The sequence below is a fragment of the Prunus mume genome, linkage group LG4 (assembly GCF_029339155.1).
Source record: "Prunus mume cultivar Tortuosa linkage group LG4, ASM2933915v1, whole genome shotgun sequence".
Classification (NCBI taxonomy): Eukaryota; Viridiplantae; Streptophyta; class Magnoliopsida; order Rosales; family Rosaceae; genus Prunus; species Prunus mume.
This window is the reverse complement of record NC_142701.1, coordinates 8,643,939-8,666,042: the sequence shown is the minus strand read 5'-3', so window position 1 is coordinate 8,666,042 and position 22,104 is coordinate 8,643,939. Positions and strand designations below refer to the sequence as shown.

The window sequence follows — 22,104 nt, the reverse complement described above, 5'->3', positions numbered from 1 at the left end:
TACCTCTTCTTTGGCCAAAAAAAAAAAAAGATGCATTATTTATTGTGGAGTGATGAGTGAGGGTCAATTAATGAGATTAACTAGTTTTAACAATCATTAAGCACTAACTATACCCTTGTCTCCCTTAACCTTGTCAGATTGGCTGTAAAAACACAATGGTTTTCTCAAATCATTCTTCTCGCGAAAGAATTTAGCACTGTGAGTTCATATGGTATCTATAAAAGAGTACTTATACTTTGCATCATTCAACTAGTATATAAATTTGAATTTTTTTTTACAATTTCGTGGTTATGAACTTGAAATGAATAATTTCAAGTCATCGACTTTACAAATAAAAAAATATACAAGAATAAAGAATCCTAATGTCCAGCTGGTATCTCAAAACCCGGTAGGGGATGAATTCTGGGAACAATGGCAGTGCTTGCACGGTAATCTGCTTTCGGTTTGAAGTAAGAGACACCATATGCATAGCCCAAAGATGAGTTGACCACCTTCAACTTGGCATGACCCGCTTTTGATGGTTGAGGCGGCGCTACGAATGGATGAGACAAGAGCCTTTCCGCTGTTGATCTTTCACAGGACCTCATGGCAAGGCAACTCTTGAGAAAATCCTTGGCCACATCTGAGATCTCAGCCTGAATTTTGGAAGTACGTAGATGATCAAACACCGTCACATCGACGGAATTGTCAAGATCACAACCAGGCTTCAAATCCCAGGGGGAGTTTCCGGTTAGCATCTCAAACACAATACAACCAAGAGCCCAAATATCACACGACTGATCTTGTTTGTTATCAAATAAAGCCTCTGGGGACAGATACCTAGGAGTGCCTCTCCACCGACTATAGTTGTCCTTGGTTTTCTTAGCCAACCCAAAATCTGCAATCTTGGCTACAAGACTAGTTGTAGCACCAGACCTAGCTGTAGTAGAAGTTGTGGTAGTGGTAGGCACAAGCAGAATGTTGTCCGGCTTCAAATCGCTGTGAACATAGTCACACTTGTGAATGTGTCTAATCCCTTCAAGAATTGACCTTGTATATCTTCTAACATCGTATTCAGGCAATCCAAGACCGTTCGATTTTTGTATGAGGCCATCAAGGGTTCCTCCAGAAGCAAATTCTAACAACAAGTTGTAGACCTTGTCACCCTTGTCTGTGGTTGTGGTCTCTTCACCAAAGCGCTCGATAATGAAAGGGCAGCCCTTGATCTCAAACAGAACCTCTGCCTCATGTTCAATAGACTCCGAAGCAGACACCTTTGCCGATTTGACAGCCATCACTGCAGGCAAATTGACCATACGGCTAAACTCACCCCTTCTTCGTTTCTTGGGAGTAGCAAGAAAAACAGAACCAAAGCTTCCTTCTCCAATAAACTCCCCTCTCTGCCAGTGCCCTCCATGACTCCACATGCTGTGCTTTTCCCCTTCTAATTCTTCTTCAACCTTTCTTTTCATTCTTCTTCTTCTTCACTCAGTTCTCAGTTCTCTGTTTTCTCTCTCCAAGGAAATAAGTATTTCTCTGGAAAAAAATTAGCGACTTGCTTGATTGATTGTGCTCTATAATGCTTTATAGTACTGGTTTAGGGAATAGGAAGATGTATGGAATGTGTGGTTTATTAGGGTTAACGAGATGTATAAAGTCGGTCAGGTTTAATTGATGCTTTTGTAGGTTTTGATTTGTGACGTAGCCACCAAGCTACTAGCTAACAGACAAGAATTTCCACAATACCTTATCTTCGTTTTTTTTCAATATCGATTTGTTATTGGTATGAAGTTTTTACCGTTTAAAACGGAGAGAGGAGAGAGGAGATTTGACAGCTGTGGAACGCAAAGATGGAAACCTTTCCTAACAAGAAAAGGAGTTAAATTTATTTTATTACTTTTTTTATGGAAGAAAAGAAGTTCAAATTTATTGAAGAAACATTACCCTCCGCTTACTGACAAGGGAAGGAATTACCCTCCGCTTATCACAAGATAATATGGTAATTATCTACAAAACCATATTTTATTGTAGCAAGATTTTGGAGACTTGGATATCAATGTTGGAACAAATGGATACATTGGGAAATCTTTCATGACAAGAAAACGAGTTAAAATTTTAGTCCAAGCCACGTAGGCACACAACGACATTCTTGATGATCTCACTAACGGAGTGAGAAAAATGTAAGTTTTTTGGGAATTTGAGTATGGAGTTATAGCAATGCAAGTAACATACTCTTGCATTATCAACAACCAAGAACACATCCCCATCATGAAAGCACATGCTCTCTTTGGGCATCCTCATCTTCTGACCATTTTGCAATTTTTCTATTTGAGATATGATATATGTAAGCCACAGGTTAGTGTCCTAATTGTATATTTGTTAAAAATACCAGCAACATAGTTTGACTCATCAAATACAGACTACAAGTTGAAGCTTCAATGAACTTAAATTACAACTCATGCATTATGAAAAAACAGAAACATTATAACAATCAAGCATAAAAATGAGAAATCCTTCAAAATAATGTAAATAAAGCTCAAATTCTTACTTTTAAGAACTTTTGGGTGCAGCCATGAATGAAGGATTCAAGAAGGCTTGCTAATTGAATAAAATCAAACTTTTTTTTTTTGGTTGAAATAAAATCTATTTATTGTTTGATAAAAATAAGAATATAATTCTCAAATAATATACCTTCATTAATATGATGAACAATTTTGATTGAGAAAATGTTATCTTAAAAAAAAAACAAATTATTTCTTTTGTTTATATACATTATAGATAAATTTTCTCCTTTTTAATATTTGAAATAGGTAATCAAATCAATCATATTACAAGAAAAAAAAATTCATAGCTTGCTACATATTTTTAATTTTCTAGCACGTCAAATCATCCTAAAATTTGATACGCTATCAAACTTCAAAGTTTAATAAGTAATATAAATTAATAATTACCACCCAAAAATTCAAATTGAAAATCCTTATCGGGTTATTAGCCAATGAGAATACTATACATCTAATATAAAAATAAATATACAAGTGGTTGGTCTCGTTCAATTTAGGCCAGTTAAATCTCAAAACTACAGTCAAATCAAATTGGGGACTACAATCAAACAATCGTATAGAGCATGGCCCTATTTGGTGTCAAATCCTTCTCACATGTCATGGCATGAGAGCCAGTAAGATACAGTGCAAACATGTAAAAAAGACTGATTTTTTTGTTATTATTATTATTATTATTTTTTGGTAAGGAAAAAAACAATACAAATTTATAAATAAACTCAATCCTAGACATGTATTTATAAAAAAAACCCAAACACTATTTAAACATAGAAACACACCCAAAATCAACCCCAAAGTCAACAATTGTATATTTTTTTGGTGTGTTTATAAATGGGTTTTAAGTGTGTGTAATGATGGGTTTTGGGTGTGTTTATAAAGTGTTTTGGGTGTTGGGTTTTTTTATAATTTCAGCTCCCATTTTGAGTGTTTTAGTGAAACTCCCAAAAAACAATAGCAAGACCACAACTCCCAAGAGACAAAACAAAGGAAATAACTAGCAACCTAGACATAGGCGAAACTAAAAATGAAGTCTAACAAAGGAAGCCTAAAAGCCAATTTCCCTCACACTTATACAAACTTTCCAATGTGCCCTAACTATTACGATAATAATAAAAATAAAACTAAAAATGTTTGTGGCATTCAAGGTTTGACTTATATATATATAAGGTCAGGCTTGGATTTGGAAATTGTATATGATTAGATATCTTGTGAAGCTGTGAGATATTTGTTGCGAATAAAAATGTTGAGGAAACGCAAAGAGCTTATAGTTTAAGTGGACGAAGAGGAAGAAACAAAATCGCAAAAATATGAAAAAGTATTATGTAATGGATGCGGAAAGCCTATTTTAAACAATATATAGACCACTAAAACCTACAACAAGTGGAAAACAACTCAAATATTTGTATTTCAAATACAAAGTGATAATGTAACAACTCAAATTATGATTTTGGTCTTTGCAGGTTGGTTAAGCTCCATTTTGGTCCCCCTATTTTTAATTGCGACAATATGAATCATTTAGTTTACAAATTATTACAATTTAAAGACAAAGAATTAATTATGAAAACTTTTTATATAGAATTAGCATACTATATGCGTGTCTATGATTTTTTCACCCTTAGAGCAAGTCCAGCAAATAGCTGAACCCAAGGCTTGGGGAAAAAGTTGTTCCAAGAGACTGCCCGGGGAGGTGTGGGACCCACCAACTCGAGCTGGCCCAAGGCGGCTTCACTGAGGTCCAAAACGAGGATGTCGACGTCACCGCTACAAGATCGCTACTGATCACTGATTTATTTTTTCCCTGTTGCCATGTGGCGTCGTCTGGGCTCTCCGATCTGATTTTTTTCCTTCAATCCAACGGTAGCCAATTTTTTTTGCAATAAAATAATGAAAAAAATTCAGAAATTTTTTTAAAAATACCCAAAAATTAATGAATTTTTTTCTATAAATACCAGCCAATTTTTTTAAAATTTATCTGAAATTTGAAATTGAAAATTTTATTCGATTATGAGATATAAATAGTATTGACACATAGGAACCCAAAAATATTATCCAAATTAATTATTGAGGTAAAAAAAGTTGTGAAAAAAATTAAAAAATGAATAGTAATTGCCCTTTGCCATGGCAACGGGTGGAAACGAAAAATACTATTTGCAAGGGCAACTACTATTCACGTGAATAGTGGTTGCCCTATCTCCCCCCTTGCCATGGCTAAGGGCAAATGAGTGGAGTTGCTCTTACAAGAATCCCAGTTAACTCACTTAATAATTATGTAAAAAAGAGTGACGTAATTAAGTTATAGTTCTTAAACTACAACAATTTATGAACTATAAATAAGTCTTAAGTTACAACAATATTATTCATAATTCTCTTCTAATTGATGCTTGTAACTGGGGTTAGGCATTACATCTTCCCGTTCTTTTCCATTTAGTGATTAATAAAGTTCCCTCATAACGTCGAGGTTCCTACAATTTGATTTAAACTATAACAACCAAAATCGTAATTTGACAAAATTAAAAATTAGAAGCGGTAAATAAAACACTCAATAAATTGTCAAAAGTGTCGAAGTTCAGTTGTCTCAAAGTTTGAGGACCTAACAGCAACAAAGTCCATAAAGAATTCCTTATCATCATCTAATCCATTTCGGCATTTTTTTCCCTCCTCTTCTGCCTCACAGCAAAACTAAATCAACCACAAAACACAGAGATGGCCATGCCCACCATGGCCTTCTCATCGTCACCTTCCATTCTCTCTCCACATTGCTCAATTCACCACCCTCTTGTTCGCTCCCACACTTCTCTCTCTTCATTACCCAAAATTGCTACTGCCCTCTTCAGCTTCTCAACTTTTCAAACGCTTCCAAAATTCCCGTTGAATAGTAACAAAAGAATCCAATGCGCTGAAAAAGGCTCTTCAGCTTCAAGTCTTGATCCCAAGTCCGGAGTTTCAGTCTACAAGCCCAAGTCCTATGAAGTTCTTGTCGCTGATGCTGCAAAATCGCTTGCTTATGCTCTTGAAGATGGAAAGACCCGCTTGGAGATTGATTTTCCGTAAGTTTTTTTGCCCTTTTTGTTTGGATTTGTTGAAAAGTTCTGGGTTTTGAGAAAGTCGATGAGAATTTGTGGAAGGTTTTGAAGTAGATATTGTTTGGATTTTCGGTCTTTGAGTTTTGTTTGTTTCTTGGGCATTAACCAAAATTGATATGGTATGCATGATCCATAACGTGTTACCGTTATGATGTTGAGCACACTGCAAGTTTGGTATTATGAATAACTTGCCATCTAGAAGAAATATGGAAAATATCTTAAAAAGGTTGAGAACTTTATGAAAATTAATAAATAGAACAAGACGTTTGGGAAAATTGCTTGATGGAAATAAAGAACCTAAATTTGGCTAAGATAGGGATGCCTGATAAAGAAAAACATTATCTTGGAGGTGCTTTAACTGTAATTTAAAATGTTTGCGGAAGCTTGTTAACTAGCTTTTATATTTAATAGAAATGAGGTTATGTAATTGAGAGACTACTATATCAAGGAATTACTTTTCCTATCAAACCATAGTAATGTGAGTTCATTCCTGTTTGGTATTCCACTAGGAAATTTTGGTTAGTTGTATCTTATTGTTTAGGCGTTCTAGTGGCTTTCATATATTCTACTAATACTTGTTCTTTTTCATGTACCTTATTTTTTCGAGCTTGTGCCTCCAGACCCCTGCCTAGCAACATATCTTCTTATAAGGTATCTCTCTTTGCTACAAAATTATTAGATGGCTGGATGACCCATCATGGTTTACACCTGCTTACTGGAGATTGTTTTCACATATTGATTGTAAAAGCATCCTGCTTTGACTCCATTTAGTCTTCACAGTTGTTTGTTGATTTGTTATTTTTCTGTCAGTCCTTATTTTTGATATAGTAAAAGGCTTTATAATCATGCTATGCTTATGCCCCAACCCCAAAGAAAAGATGCTATACTATACCCTACTATCATTGTTCTTCTTTGATTTCCTCTTATCAGTCACAGTGATATAGCTTGTTGATGACACATAGCAATCTGAATACATGAGACATGATTTTCTCAACTTCCTAAACATGTAAAAGGGGTCTTCAGATGACTTCATTGATGCCAACGTACAACTGGCCTTGGCTGTTGTAAGGAAGCTCAAAGAAAAAAGGGAAACAAGAGCTTGCATTGTAAGTTGAATTTTTGTTTCATATAGACATTTTATATCTTCCATTTGAAGAGTATGTTAACAAGATTTCTTTCTTCAGGTGTTTCCTGATAAGCCAGAAAAGCGCAGGGCCTCTGAGCTGTTTAAAACAGCTATTGACACGGTAAAAAAAATAACTCATGATTTTACTAATCGTTAATTCTTTTTATGTAATCAAGTGTATCAGAATCTCCTCAGCCAACAAATTCAGAATTGGTATAGTGGATTGGGATAAAATTTTGATTCACAGAAAAAGGCTAAAAAAAGTAAAATACATTTCGTAACATGCTTTTAAATAAAATTTGCATTTCTTATGAAAGAAGTAATGTACACTTGTTGATTTGTAGAGATTTTAAAATTTACCAAGTTTGTTATGTGTTTATACCTTTATCTTATAGCCACGAGAACTATTCACAAAGCAGATTACAGTTCAACAACTCCTTGTATCATTGTTTTCATTCTGATTTTTTTCTTCAGCTCGATGACATAACCATAGGTTCCCTGGATGATGTCCCTGGTGGTCCAGTCACCAACTTCTTCAGATCTATAAGGAACACACTTGATTTTGACTTTGAAGATGAAAATGAAGGTTGGTCATAACTTATAGGACTCAAATGCTTGCTTGTTTTCCCTTTTCAATTGATTGCTTGTATCCCTCTTCTTAGCCTTCACCTCAACTGAAGAATTTTCATGCTAATTTGATAGTTTTTTTTTTTTTTTTTTTTGGTTCAATGCATGATCCATCTATATAATGAAGAGTATTAACTTTTTTTTTTGGTGAACAAAATAATCATCCTACAACACCGGGCACACATTGAAGAGTATTAACTTTCATCTCTATGTCATCTCTTAAAATTGCAGGTCGTTGGGCATCCAATGAGCCTCCCTCTCTTTATGTATTCATTAATTGTAGCACCCGTGACCTTGCTTCAATAGAGAAGTATGTGGTATGGTCTCCTCATTGTTAGCTCTCTCAACCATTTTGAAGTTTTGACTTTCAAATATAATTTCAATACATTTTTTGAATGAATGCTCTTTCCGACCATTAACTTTTGTTCTACCTATATACGGTTTTTATGCCTGATGATTGTATACTTGTATAAGAATTAACTATGATCTTACAACTTCAATTCTTTTAATGTTTTTTTGGGGTGTGATGACTTGTTGATACTTACTAATTACATTAATTAATGTTTCTCAATGATAATATTTTGGTAAGAATCAGTTTGATATGAGTTCATCTCTCTAGTGATGCAAATTCATCTATTGGAATCTAAAAACCACTGTTTGATCTAGAAATCTAGAAACAGACCCAAAAAGATATAGAAAATCAGGAAGATGGGCACAATTGGGGAAAGATTTGAATGCATGTACATATTCTTATCTATATGTTTCAACAAATTTATTTGCATTCAAATTCAGCCATTTCGAGACTATGAACTTGAAATTTACAGCTCTAGAAATTGAATGTGCTAACACTGGTTATTTGTGATATATTCAATATGTGCTCCCATTTGCATTCATGGATCTGTGGTGTGTTGTTTTAAGACTAATGTTGGCTGTGTTTCTCCCTAAAATGTAGTGTTATGTGTATCTTTCAACATGCACGTGCTCTTTTTTTGTTGTTGCATATTTACTAAACTCCATTCAGGGGAAATCATATGATCAGTTTATATTTGCATTTGCTGGCTGCCTGAAATTAACCATGTACAATAAACTAAGAAAATTGTAGTTCGTGGGCATCTGAAAATGTGCAGGCATCTTATGCTGTTTCCTGGCTACATAATCTTATTCCAGAGTCTAATTAAGTTTAGCATAGAGTCTAATGGTGTCATTGTTTTACTCTAAGTTTGAAGTTGTATGTAGCCTGAATTTGACAATTTCACATGTTAATCATGAGGATAATCTGGTTCCTCTTTTCCTACTCTGACACTTCGAGATTTGCAGGAAACATTTGCCATTTCAACCCCGACACTTCTATTTAATCTTGAACTCGACACATTGCGGTAATCCTTATGGACCATACATCCAAATTTGATTTTGCTATTCTCTGACTATAATTTTCATTTTCAATTAGAATCTGTTAATTATGCAGTGCTGACTTGGGCCTTGTGGGCTTTCCAACCAAAGATTTGCACTATCGCTTTCTTTCTCAATTTATTCCAGTGTTCTATATCCGAATAAGAGAGTACTCAAAGGTATAATTTATTTACCTTTAATAATTATTAATTGTTTTCTTTCTTGATTTAAATTTTTTGGTAACCATTCATTTGTTAACTCCTAAGACAGTAGCAGTAGCACCTTATATAGTGAATTACAATGGAGCATTGTTTCGCCAATACCCTGGTATGTATTAAAAGATTTCTTATATACTGGATTATTGCTTATTCTTTATCTTAACTTTCATAGGTTTATGAATCTATTTATCCCAACAAATTGGACGACAGTCCTTAGATCGTTTAGATGATATGATAAGGTCTTCTTGGAAGAACGATTAAAGAATAATCCAAAGTTATTTTAAGTTATGCTAATTTATGCAAGACCTGTTATTCACATCATAGTGGTTTCTCAGCACTGATGCTGGTCTGGACTTGATGAAGAATACATTGTCAATGTTTGAGAGTCTTGATCAAGGGATTTTGTTCAGAAGTCATCTAATACTCACCTTCATGGTTGGCCAGATTAGGAAAGGACAGGTGTAGTGGTTACATGATGAACAAAAGATATAACCCAATATTAGCACATCGTGCAATATTTACTTGTTTTCTTTGGACAGTTTAGAGTTTGATTATTTTGGGACCATTTGTACAGCTTGCAGAGTGAATTATCTTTGTTTTCTTTACGTTTGAATATCTATTCTGCAAAATAGAATTTGTTTGGAAGAAATATTAGAAAAATTAATGTGTTCGGGAAGTAACTATAGTTCTACTGTTAGCTTCTCTTTGGGCATCTTTGTCTAAACACTTTAAAGATATTCCTTTTAGTGTTATTCTTCTTGATTTGGGGGAGCCTTGATTTTTTTGTAGTTTAAATTTGTACTTAGGGTGTTGATTGACATCTCTTTCGTCCCATTAGTATCATTTTATTTATCAACAAAATTTTGTTCCTGGGAGAAGAAAAAAAAAAAGTTCCCACTTTTATTGTTTTTATAAATTTCAGAAGTTAGTAAATTCACCGTATAGTTCAATTGTTTCCTTCTTTTACTTTTTGGAAAACATGACAATCTCGATAACATGCTATGCATTGTACAATTGATAGATCTGATTCTCACTGGACATTTACAAAGTTTTACCATGCGACTGCTTTCAGTGTCTCTTTGAGCCTTTGTCATTTTTCTACTACTCTTGTTAATTATCTCCTAATCAGCTGGCATGGATTTATGTTATCTTCTGTGCATTAGCTGGAATTGATTTTATGTTTTCATTTTGGATGCGCTTTTGTAACCCCAGGAAGGTATTGCTGTACAATCAGCTTGTTTGTGGTTGTTAACCATGATTTTGTTGCACTTTATTTTTCTAACGCATCCACTGTTTTCTTCAGTATGTGTGTGTGCTTCATTCAGCATGTGGCGGTGTCTCATCTTTTCTCAAATTTGTGCAGGGCCTTGGCAGGTAATGCTTAAACAAGCCGATGGTTCTTTTGCTTGCGTAGCAGAGAGTGCAACACGCTTCACTCTGGGTGAAGTATATATCTTTCTCAAGCTCCTACTTTCTGTTAGTTGCTGGGAATACTTTGGTACGCTTTCAGGCTGATTATTTGTGTGGTGTTTAGACAAAAGAAGAACTGTTGAGGGTCCTGGGACTGCAAGAGGAACAAGGAAGCTCGCTGCAATTTCTTCGTAGAGGCTACAGGGTTAGCTCTCCTTATCTAAACGTTTTCCTTTATCTATAGATAGTTTTTCCTATTTTTGGTCTCACTAATTTCTTACTATAATAATATTATAAATTTAAATTGGCAATCCCCAACCTTAGTTTTCCCTATGTTTTTAAACTTTTGGAATTTAAATAACCAACCCCCAACGTTCATTCTCTCTCTCTTTCTCACATTCACTCACACGCTCGCATGCATACACACACCCTGTCATGTTTCTTAGTGGTTCTGCAATCTGTGGCTTTGTAAAGGTTGTCCTTTTCCATTAGAAAACGGAAGATTTAAAGGAAAGCTCAATTTGTGAAATTAAGTAATAATTCCCCTTGATCCAATAAGGGCCAAATCATTTATACGGATTCCTAAAATTTGATTCATCTAAATCAAGTCAAGGCACTCGGTACGGTGTTTTGGATGACAATCTCCTTTGTTTATTGAAACCTTTGAAATTTTTCTTAGGTGCATTGTTATGCACCATATTGTACGGCACAGTTACTGAAATTTGCTGCTGCAATCTGGGATCATAGTAAACTCATGCTCCCCACAATAGATTTTGGCAATGCATTACTTCTGCAATCTGCTTTTCTGAAATTTTGTATAAAAGATACGAATATGTTTAAGATTATGAAGTTTCTAGGAAAAAAAAAAATTCCTTTAGCAATGTTACAAACTCAAAACTACCCAAGCATTGAGAATTTAAATCCAAAGCCCAAAGTGGTGTTTCCATGAAAAAGAACAAAATTGTTCTACATTGATGTAACAGAATAGTTCTGTGGTTGTTACACATTCTTGCTTCATAGAGCATACCATGGGACACATTGTAAATAGTGTATCTTGATTGTAATGCATTGTTGGTAAGTGGAGTGCACCATGTTCCAGTTGCTGTTCTGTCTACTGCTATTGTCTACTTTCCTCACAACACCGTTTCATATGGATAACCTAGGTTGCTGGTTCTGGTTTGGAATTTCTGACTGCAAAAATTTCAATGTCTTACAAGCTGTTAAATATGACTAACTGAAATGCTATTGAACTGGTCGACTTGATGAAATGGACTAGAAAATTGAATGTCATGGAGCACCTTTTACCTTGTCTATGGTCATTTCTCTCTCTTTATTTAACCAATTTCAGAAGTTACCAGTTTCCCTCTCAAATCATTTAAACATTCAAATGCAAAAACATATTATGAAAGGAAGAACAATAACTTGAAAATCTAATTGGATGGGATGTGATCTAATATTGCAGAGCGCTACTTGGTGGGAAGAAGATGTTGAGTTGGAAGTATCTTCTGCTTGGCGTAATTGAGCAGCTGAAAGAGATGAATGCCAGTTTTCCAATGGATCCGGGATACTCAGTTGAGTTGGATAATGCTTAGATGGAATCAAGGCATGACGTTTTTTTTTTTCGGGATTTTTATGGTGAAATGACCCAAAATGAAAACCAGTACGCAAAATAACTCATTTGTTTCTGAAGTAGAAAATTAACCATTTCTGTATTGGGAAAGACCATCGTGTCCAAGCTATGAGTTGAGATGGATTGAGATGAGCATATAAAGCGCTTTCCCCATATGCAGAAACAGTTGGTTTTTCAAACTTTTGAAAGAAGAGTTATTTTTCTTGATTTTTATTTTGGGTCATTGGAGCATTAAACCCATGTTTTCGCCCCCTATTTATTTTATTTATTTCATCAATTTTATTCATATATTGTATTTATAAAGTTTGTTTAGTACGTAGAAAATGTAAGTAAAATAAATTCTATCTCTACAAATTCTATCTTTAAACGAGAAAACTGAGGGAGCCATGAAGCAGACCTTCAATCGAATTGTGATTTTCACATTTAAAAGAAAATTGGCATTTAGATTGCTAATCTAGTTTTGGAGGTTTTGAAAAATAGCAGAACTTTGTTATGCAAGTTCTGTTGACGGGCAGCATTTGGCCGTGCCCTGGGAAGGAAAGTTGCAATTGCTGAGGACATCAGCTTCTATCAAACATGAGGTCGTTAAGCCCAACGCCAACATGAGTATCTTTCATAGCTGGTGGACTCTAACAGGGCATTCTTCCCTTTGATGAATAATATCATACAAGGAAGACTGGCTACCATTTAATACAGATACATAATGTTGGCATCCATTTGATTTAATGACACATAAAGCCTATAAACATATAATAAACTACCACCACAATCATGCTATGAAAATTGTTTGTGTGAGTGTCTGCCTAGTGGTATACATTTTATCTGACGGAGCACCAAACACAATATAACTTAGTCAGAATATTTTATCCAAAACAACACCAAATACTTTATAAATAAATTAATACTATCCTACAAAAATTAATTAGTACAGTCTGACATACCAAACAAGTCATAAAGTAGATCAAATATCTTACTCGGATGACTTTTTGGAGGAGAGAATTTGAACTTAAGACTTATGTGGGTTGAATTATCTAGACTATTAATTGAAGCTACAAGCCTCCACTTCAATTACACAATAGACAACAAAATCAATCTGATTACCTATTCCAATTATGATTATTTTTTGAAAGAAAATCTAGGCAACATGCTTTAAATCGAACTAGCCGTAATTTACAGAAAAATAAAAGGTTTTCTTATTAATCAATGAAATTTCCAGAAACTAAAAAGTAACAGAAAATGATAAAATAAAAAAAATGTTTTTCATATAAGACAAAATGTTAAAATAGTCCAGCTCCCCCCAAAATTGGACAATCGGTCCAATTGTTGTCCAACAATTACATGAAAGAGCTCTTATGTCACTGTTAGATACTCACCCGAGAATTGTTTAAGGTACTGGACAATTTTATTTTGGTGTCTTTCTATTTGTTCTTATATGATAAAGCCCCAAAAAGGAATTGGTTGGTTTGTAACGTTAATGAATTATTTATGAAAAAAAAAATTAATTAGTTAGAAACATCTTGACCGGTTTTCCGTACTCGTATTAGTAGATAAGTATCCACCGGCTTTACTCTTTCCTTGGTTAAAAAGTTTCCAATTTTTCCGTTCTCTTTCTTACCTGGCTGTAATTGGTAATTTCGCAGCTGTCAAAAGAGCTAACTTCGTAGTGGTTTGAGTTAGCTTGGCGTTCACGTCTCAATTCAAACCAACCAAATAAAACTTGACCGTTGGAAAGAAAATCCAGAACAAACTAGGATTCCTACTTCTCCTCAAACTCTAAACCGACACATTCATGTGCCCTATCCCATATAAACATTGCTGATTCTCCAAACGAATACCCTTAAAATTCACCAAACAAATTAAAATTTCCTAAGTTTCTGCGAAGGAAAAGAAACCATGAAAAGGAAGTCCGAACAAGAAGAATTTGAAGAATTTGAAGAAGAGAAAAAACAGAGGATTTGGAGTCATGGAGAGCACTGGCTGAGAGGGGAGATGGTTGGAGAAGGAAGCTCTGGTTCCGTTTTTCTTGCCACTCCCAAAAACCCAAGAAGGGGTGAGTTTGGTAGCATGCTAAACTTTCCGGGATTGATGGCGGTGAAATCGGCAGAGGTCTCTGATTCGGAGTCAATCCGGCATGAGGCAGAGGTTCTGTTGGATATTAAGGGTTGCCCTTTTGTCATTGAGCGCTTTGGTGAAGAAATCACAACCAGTGAAGTGGGTGGAGATCACATGGTCTATAACTTGTTACTGGAATTTGCCTCTGGCGGAACTCTTGGTGATCTGATTGAGAAATCCAACGGTCATGGATTGCCTGAAGCTGAAGTTAGAAGGTATACGAGGTCGATACTTGAAGGGATTAAGCATATTCACAAGTTTGATTACGTTCACTGTGATTTGAAGCCGGAAAACATTCTGCTTGTACCAAATCCTGCAACTACCACTGGTAGTTTTGTGGCCAAGATTTCAGATTTTGGATTGGCTAAGAAAACCAAGGAGAATTACGGTCAATGGAGAGGCACTCCTACGTATCTGTCCCCAGAAGCCTTGAATGACAGTGAGCAGGAGCCGCCCTCTGATATATGGTCTCTTGGTTGTATCGTACTTGAGATGCTAACCGGCAAGTCCTTCTCAGATTTAAAGCCTGGTTGTGAACTTGAAGATTTCCACTATATGTTTGATCACGTATGTACTCCCAAAATCCCTGCTGAAGTCTCTGGTGTGGCCAGGGATTTTCTTAGGAGTTGCCTTGCCATGAGGTCTTGCGAAAGGCTGACCGCTGAAAAGCTCTTGCTTCATCCATTCGTTGTACGGCCAAAGCCATCGAAAGCAGCTCGTCATACAAAGGGGAACGTGGTTTGCTCATCTTCAGGCTATGCAGATGGCTCCAAACCAAGTGCAGATTGTCACGCAAGCTCTGCCATTGTTCGCAGAATTCCGCCACCACCCGGTTTTGAGATACTTGCTGCTCTTGTTTGATGTGATAAACTCAGTACAAATGTGTTAGGTTCTTTGTTGTTGTATTCTTTTGAATTGTAAAGTCCCTTACTTGAAACTATTTGTTTCAAGTTTATTAACACGGAATTGTTCGAAGTGATTCAAAATTTCTGTCCTGGTTTTTTGTTTGCTTTTGTTCGTACTGAGTTGTGTTTACTTTTGGTTGCCCTGATTTCTTTGTGCTTTATTAGCTCTAACAAGGTGCGCACGCCCGTAGTTGCGACCTAATCCTAATTAAGCTACTAGAATTTAGATCAGATGACTAATGACTTATTTCAATAATCTACACTCGCTTCTGCACTGGAGATAAATAGATTCACAAAGATTTGCAGTAACTTTGGGACTATTTGTCCTTTTATTGCTTGGCCTAATTCCGGGATGGTGGAAGATTGCTCACTTAACTATTTTTCCATTTTTAAAGTCCCTTAATTGCAGTTAACCATTTCAAAGTTTCAAGTTTATAATGACAGAACTATGCAATCACTCAAGTTTCTGTCCAATTTCTGATGCAGATTCACTCTCCCTGATGAGTGTACACTTCATTTGATTGGCTACTTCTTATTAAAACAGCTGTTTTGGTTGGTACTTGCTGCTATGCATGCGATTTTCCCATAGCTGGTGCTTGTTACATTCTGGATTAGTTTTTGACTTTATATCTGTTGTTGGATCTGTTGTTGGCCTTGGTCTTTTATGTTTATAGGAGAGGCTTTCTTGTTTTTGCAGATTCGAATTCATTTTTCTTTTTCCAGATAATTGTGATTTATTTCTTCCTCTTCTTCTACTTGTTCAATTTACTTGGTGATACAGTTGGTTCATTACTTTACCATTAATGAAGCTTGTTTCAGCCTCTCTCCGCCTCATTATGTTTCGAGCTTATAAGCCACTAGGATTTGAACCACAGGGGTCCTATATCCATCAACATGCTCAGGGTGCTCTTGCTACTAATTCTGAGACCTTTCTTATACAAGTTACCATTGCATGAACAAAATTTAAAGAACAAGAGAGACTACACCAATTAATGTACGTATAAGCTGGACATAATAGACAGCCTAGACTAGCTAGCCTGTAACCTTCTGTAGTCTGTGGTAGCCTGTAACCTTATGCATACCATATGGAGACTCATCTGTAGTCTGTGGTATCTGTGGGAGCGATTTTTCCCACGAGAATATTCGATTGGAAAGATTCGCTTTCCTTCTTCGCTGCCTCTTTCTCCCTGCAAAATTGAACAAATAAAAGGACCACACCCTTCAAAAAAAGTAAAAATAAAAAGAATGGTGTAATTACTCACTTTTTCCCGGAATTAGAACATCAGCTATAGCATACATATATCAGAGTATAATACCTCAAACAGAACACAAATTTGGAGAAAAATTCTTTGGATGCAGTGACCTTTTGGACTTATAGCCTCTGTAAAGATTCCAAAATTAAATGGTGGATTGTCACCTTCAGCGGTGCAGCTCTTAATAAGAACATCCACTCTGATATCTGACCATTCTTTGTATCCTGGGACATTTTCAGAAATGCCACAGTACAAGTAGTTTATTGTACATTTTTTACTTTCAATACAAGCCTCCCCGCCAGCATGTGTCATAGCACTCTACAGCTAACAAGTACCAGGCAGCCCTAGTGACTGTAAAATTTTATCGAACAATGGTCGAAAAATTTCAATAAATTGGTTAAGACCCTACAAGATACTTGGGCTACTAGTATTCAGAAAATAAAAATGCACGAGAAGTAAAGGCTTAAACCATAATAAAAACTTAAGCTTGTCATAAAGATTCAGTCAGATCATTCCACTGTGTACATAACTCGGAATAAATGCTGTGCACTGTCCTTGTTTGAAATATTACATTTTTGTATGCAACTAACACTTTGCTGTGCTGGTCATATAAATCTTACTGCATTAGAACTGTTAAACAAGCACTGGACCTAAAAGCTTAAATTGTTAGGGAATGGGTGTCTAGCTAACACCCTCCCTCACGTGCGGCCTCATCTTGTAAGTAGAGAAGCGAAGAGATAGGACACATGGAAACATATAGGTATAGCCCCACCCGCTACTGCACCTCTCAAACCAACAAAGAACAAGGGAATGGGGTTGAAGGTTTCGAACTCATCACGTTCTGCAACCAGACCTCTGATGCCATATTAGATAAGTACTAGACTTCAAGATTTTTTTTTTTTTTTTTGGTCAAGAGACTCCAATGTTAAGTTGTTAGGAATTTAGCCAACAATGTTTATCAATTTTGATCAAATGCTACACATACCACATTGCTTTTACCCGGATATACAGGGACAATGACCTCCCTTCCACTAATCCCACAAATTAGTCTCATATAATCTCGAAGACATTTATCATCTTTGTAATTTTTAAAACGCCAACTCCATACAGGCCAAATTACCCCAGTCTAAACTCCACATTCCTAACTATACAACTTTTCTTATGCTTTGAACAAAGGCAAGTGAATTTATGATAATTAAAAGTGAAACAAAAAGTTCCAGCACATCATACAGTGTAGCATATGCTTTTGTAGTCAGGGGCCGAGCTAAGCAAACAAGGTATCGAACTAAAAGTCAGATATTTGAATTCATCAGGATATCACCCCATACCTAAAGTCATGATGGTTAGCCTGTTTTTAGTACGTGACAATGCATATATATTGCACAAAGATGGATTGACAATGCTAGAGCTAACTCAATTCTGCATTGCAGCCAACCTTCCTATTCTTCTTGGGAATTGTCTGGTAGGAAATTTCATTAAGGAAAAAGTTGAATGGCTGAAGCATGAAGATCGACCAAAATGTAGAAGGCATAGAGATGACAAAGGAAAACAAAATAAAAAGAAGAAAACACCATCCATGTCTTCTTCCTCGATGGAAAGCAGATAGCCCTTTTACTTGTCAATGTTTTAGTTAGTTCTAAGTATGTTTGTTTAGTCGTACTTAGACAAAGATATAGATGATTCGACCAAAAAAAGACAGATGTAGACAATGTAATCTACCTTTTGGATAAATCTCAGTGATTCTAAAGAAGCAACTCTAATTGATTAACAAATGACTTAATTTCAAACTAGTGGATGATGAGTATTTAAATTCTAGGCATTGTTGAACAAATGGTTTAAGACCTCAGTTTCTGCAATATTAGGACTAGTTAAAGCAAACAAAAACTAGACATGGATTATGCATAAGTAAAGTAATTCAAATGGTAAATTATAAGAGGAGGAAGAAAGAAATCACAAAAAGAGAGGAAAATGGCATTGAATGGATTCTGCAAAAAGTCTCTCCTGAACAATTGGAAGACTAAAATACAAAGCCAGAATGTATAAAATAAAATGAAGGGAACACCCATCTGTAAGCCAAAACTAGCAAAACAAGGACCTAACAAACACACAAATGGTAAAATGATGGACCAACCATATCTGTAAGCCAAGATACTATTCTGCCCCATTTCAAAACTATCAAACCAAGGAGATCCTGAGTCGCTCCAAATTTTTGTCAAACCTGTATACATCGAGAGTCCAGAAGATTCAAATGGTTCCAACACGGTATCAGATTTAAATCCTAGCTGGTAGCTTAATTATAAACTTGCCACTTGTGGTGTGTGCAATGGAATTTCAAGGGACTGTACAAGTAGCCAATCTGAAACCATTCCTTTTCCGGAATTAGGCAAAACAGGACTAATAAAAAGAACAAGGGCTATAATAGTTATAAACTTGCATCATTCAACTGATTAATATCCTAGAAGCAGAATTATAATAATCTCACAACTACGAACTTGCACACACTACTAAAGAAAATAAAGCAACACAAAAATCAGGACTCTTAAAAGTAAAAAGAAATCAGGACTAGCATAAGTAGACAACAACTAGAACAAACAAACAAACAAAGGTAGGCATCTTTGTGGTTCTAGAACAAACAAAAAACTGGTTTAATCAGAATGATCAGAAAATAAAACGGGTCCAACTGGTACAACTAAAGCAGTTTTGCCACTCAAAAAGTTCTTTGTGCTTGGATCAGATCTCCACTGTTACAAATATTACTTAATCTATCTCTTGGATAAATCTCAGTCATTCTAAACAGGCAACAAAAATAAGGACCAATACAAGTGAAAAGAAATCAGGATTGGCAGAAGTAAAGAACTTTTCGTATATATGTTTGAATCATTTTGTACAATTTCGTGGTTATGACCTTGAAATGAATAATTTCAAGTGATCGACTTTACAAATAAAAAAAATACTAGAATAAAGAATCATAAGGTTTGTCTCATGAAATAGAACCTCAACTTCTATAGTCCAGCTGGTATCTCAAAACCCGGTGAGGGCTGAATTCTGGGAACAGGGGCAGAGTTTGTGCGGTAATCTTCAATTGGTTTGAAGCAAGAGGCACCATCTTCGGAGCCCAAAGATGAGCTAAGCACCTTCACCTTGGCATGACTTGGTTCAGATAGTTGTGGCTCCTGTACAAATGGATGAAGTAGGAGCTTTTGAGCGGTAAACCTTTCCCATGAGTTGACTGCAATACACTTCATAAGAAAATCCCTTGCCAAACCAGAGATTTCAGTAGGGATTTTGGGAGTTATTTCCCCAGCAACCATGTCCAGGAAATCATCAAGTGTCGAATCAGGCTCCACATCCCAGGGGGGCTTGCCTGTTAGCATCTCAAGCACAATAGCACCAAGAGACCAAATATCAGAGCACTGCTTCTGCACATTATCAATCAAAGCATCTGGGTCTGTATACCTAGGAGTGCCTCTCCATCCATCCATATCATCTTTGGTGCTCTTAGTCAATCCGAAATCAGCAATCTTGGCCACAAAACTAGAACTACCACTGGTGCTAGTATCACTAGGAACAAGAAGGATGTTCTCCGGCTTCAAATCACAGTGAACATAATCACAATTGTGAATATGTATAAGCCCTTCAAGTATGCACCTTGTGTAGCTTCTCACATCAGACTCAGGCAGCCCATGACCTCTATAGCTCTGAATCAGACCATCAAGGGTTCCTCCAGCAGCAAATTCCAAAGCCAAGTTGAATATTTCTTCACCTGTGTCATCAATGGTTGTGATTTCTTCACCCAAGCACTGAATCACAAAAGGGGACCCTATAAAATCAGAAAGAATGCCTGCCTCATGCTGAACGGATTCTGAATCAGAGAGCTTAGCAGATTTGACTGCCATGACTGGAGCTGGAGGCGTATCATTTAGATTAAGCTCCCAAAGGGGTTTTTTCCAAAAAGCAAGAAAAACAGACCCATAGCTTCCTTCTCCGATCATCTCCCCTCTCTCCCACTGATTTCCATCACCCCACCACATCCTCTGCTTATTCCCTCTTTCTTCTAATTCTTGCTCTGCCTTCCGTTTCATGATTTCTTCAGAGCAAAAACAAACTATTTATTGGGTTAATTGGAATTGTAACTGAGAATGAGCGGCTACACTTGAATTCTTGATTCGGAGAACAGGAAGATGAACGATTGGGGATTAGGGTTTGAGAAATGAAGTTTCTGTCTCCAACGGTCGGGTTTTAAGTGCGCCAATACGCGTGAAGTTACAAATTTATTTATTTTATTTATTTTTGCTTTGACAACGACAGCTAACGAACCTAGCCAGCTGCCATAAAAAGACAAAATTGAAGAATTTTGAAAAATTGTAGGCAAAAAAATCTTTTGCAAAATACGTTTTATACTTTTAACTTTATTGTTGAAATAAAATCTATTTATTGTTTCATAAAAAATATATATATAATTTTCAAAAAATATTCCTTAATTCTCAAACAATATACCTTGATTAATTTGAGAAAAAAAAAATATATATATTTACATTTTTTTTTGTTTTTATATATACATTGTAGAGAAATTTTCTCTTTTTTAATAACTGAAATAGGTAATCAAATCAATCATATTATAAGAAACTTTTCTCATAGCTTGCTATATATTTTTAATTTTCTAGCACCTCAAATCCAGAGGCGGATCTATTAAGGCGCAAGGAGGTGCAGTTGCACCTCCCTTCGCTAGAAAAACCATTGTAGGTGCTTCAAATTGCCCCTTTGCTCAACTGGTGTACAGATTATCTTATTTCCATTTTCAACATTTAAGTAAATGTCTTTGTCTTTTTACTTTTATTTATTTTTATATTACTCCATTTACTCAAGTTTACAATGTAAATAAGGAAGTACCCCCCATTTGGATTCAAATAAAAATACTAGAAAATCAAATTCCCACCAAATCAAAATATGAAAATTCAGTTTTAGTGCAAAATACGATTTAAGCTAAAAATGATGGCTCATTAAGTCAATATATACTTCATACTAAAATCCCATAAATTCAAGTTTTCTTATTTAATGTATAAGGAATAAAAGCCGCCAAAAATTATCTTGAGAAAATGATTATTCCGAAAAACATTTTCATACTTAGTCAATATTGCACCTCCGCTCAAAAATTTCTGGGTCCGCCAGTTCTCAAATCATCTTAAAATTTGATATGCCATCAAACTTCAAAGTTTAATAACTAATAAATTAATAATTACAACCCAAAAATCAATAACTTCAAAGTTCCACCAAATTCAAATTAAAAATCCTTATCAGGTTGGTTATTAGCCAATGAGAATATTATACATCTAATATAAAAATAAATACAAGTGGTTGGTCTTGTTCAGTTTAGGCGAGTTTACAAAATCTCAAAATTACAATCAAACCAAATTGGGCACTACAATCAAACAATATTATAGAGCCTGAGCCTGTTTGATAACCATTTCAGTTTACAGTTTCTAATTTTTCATTTTTAATTTGTAAACAAATGAAAAAAAATGTTGAAAGCAAAAAAAAGAAAAAGAAGTAAGACCCCAACTCCAAAGAGAAGACCAAACAAAGGAAATAACTAGCAACTTAGACATAGGCGAAACTAAGTCCAACAAAGGAAGCCTAAAGGCCAATTTTTCTCACACTTATACAAACTTTCCAAAGTGCCCTAAAATATTAGGACAAGAATAAAAATAAAACTAAAAATGTTTGTGGCATTCAAGGTTTCACTTATAATTGAGGGCATCATTGGATTTGGAAAATGAATATGATTATATATATATATATATATTTGGACAGAAA

General features: G+C 35.4%; 4 protein-coding genes across 4 annotated transcripts; 2 read left to right on the top strand and 2 right to left on the bottom strand.

Moving 5' to 3' along the window:
- Positions 1 to 320: 320 nt before the first annotated feature.
- On the bottom strand, positions 321 to 1,530 carry LOC103328203 (mitogen-activated protein kinase kinase kinase 20-like). Its single transcript, XM_008230599.2, has one exon. The coding sequence runs from the start codon at positions 1,449 to 1,451 to the stop codon at positions 360 to 362; it is 1,092 nt and encodes a 363-aa protein (XP_008228821.2). The 5' UTR covers positions 1,452 to 1,530; the 3' UTR covers positions 321 to 359.
- A 3,647-nt stretch (positions 1,531 to 5,177) lies between these two features.
- On the top strand, positions 5,178 to 12,233 carry LPA3 (Low PSII Accumulation 3). The gene is made up of 12 exons (XM_008230578.2): positions 5,178 to 5,584; positions 6,241 to 6,271; positions 6,634 to 6,726; positions 6,805 to 6,867; positions 7,221 to 7,332; positions 7,605 to 7,690; positions 8,691 to 8,749; positions 8,839 to 8,941; positions 9,029 to 9,089; positions 10,344 to 10,426; positions 10,515 to 10,595; positions 11,853 to 12,233. The coding sequence occupies exons 1-12, from the start codon at positions 5,241 to 5,243 to the stop codon at positions 11,910 to 11,912; spliced, it is 1,176 nt and encodes a 391-aa protein (XP_008228800.2). The 5' UTR covers positions 5,178 to 5,240; the 3' UTR covers positions 11,913 to 12,233.
- Positions 12,234 to 13,836: 1,603 nt separating this feature from the next.
- Positions 13,837 to 15,102, top strand: LOC103328204 (mitogen-activated protein kinase kinase kinase 20-like). Its single transcript, XM_008230600.2, has one exon. The coding sequence runs from the start codon at positions 13,914 to 13,916 to the stop codon at positions 14,991 to 14,993; it is 1,080 nt and encodes a 359-aa protein (XP_008228822.2). The 5' UTR covers positions 13,837 to 13,913; the 3' UTR covers positions 14,994 to 15,102.
- Positions 15,103 to 19,160: 4,058 nt separating this feature from the next.
- Positions 19,161 to 20,506, bottom strand: LOC103328206 (mitogen-activated protein kinase kinase kinase 20-like). Its single transcript, XM_008230601.2, has one exon. It carries the CDS (start codon positions 20,370 to 20,372, stop codon positions 19,293 to 19,295), a length of 1,080 nt encoding a protein of 359 aa, XP_008228823.2. The 5' UTR covers positions 20,373 to 20,506; the 3' UTR covers positions 19,161 to 19,292.
- Between the last annotated feature and the right edge of the window lie 1,598 nt (positions 20,507 to 22,104).

Coding starts and splice junctions, on each gene's coding strand:
- LOC103328203 (XM_008230599.2), bottom strand. CDS start 1,451: ATGAAAAGAAAGGTTGAAGAAGAATTAGAAGGGGAAAAGCACAGCATG.
- LPA3 (XM_008230578.2), top strand. CDS start 5,241: ATGGCCATGCCCACCATGGCCTTCTCATCGTCACCTTCCATTCTCTCT. Junction 6,272..6,633: donor GCAACATATCTTCTTATAAG/GTATCTCTCTTT, acceptor AACATGTAAAAG/GGGTCTTCAGATGACTTCAT. Junction 10,596..11,852: donor TTCTTCGTAGAGGCTACAGG/GTTAGCTCTCCT, acceptor CTAATATTGCAG/AGCGCTACTTGGTGGGAAGA.
- LOC103328204 (XM_008230600.2), top strand. CDS start 13,914: ATGAAAAGGAAGTCCGAACAAGAAGAATTTGAAGAATTTGAAGAAGAG.
- LOC103328206 (XM_008230601.2), bottom strand. CDS start 20,372: ATGAAACGGAAGGCAGAGCAAGAATTAGAAGAAAGAGGGAATAAGCAG.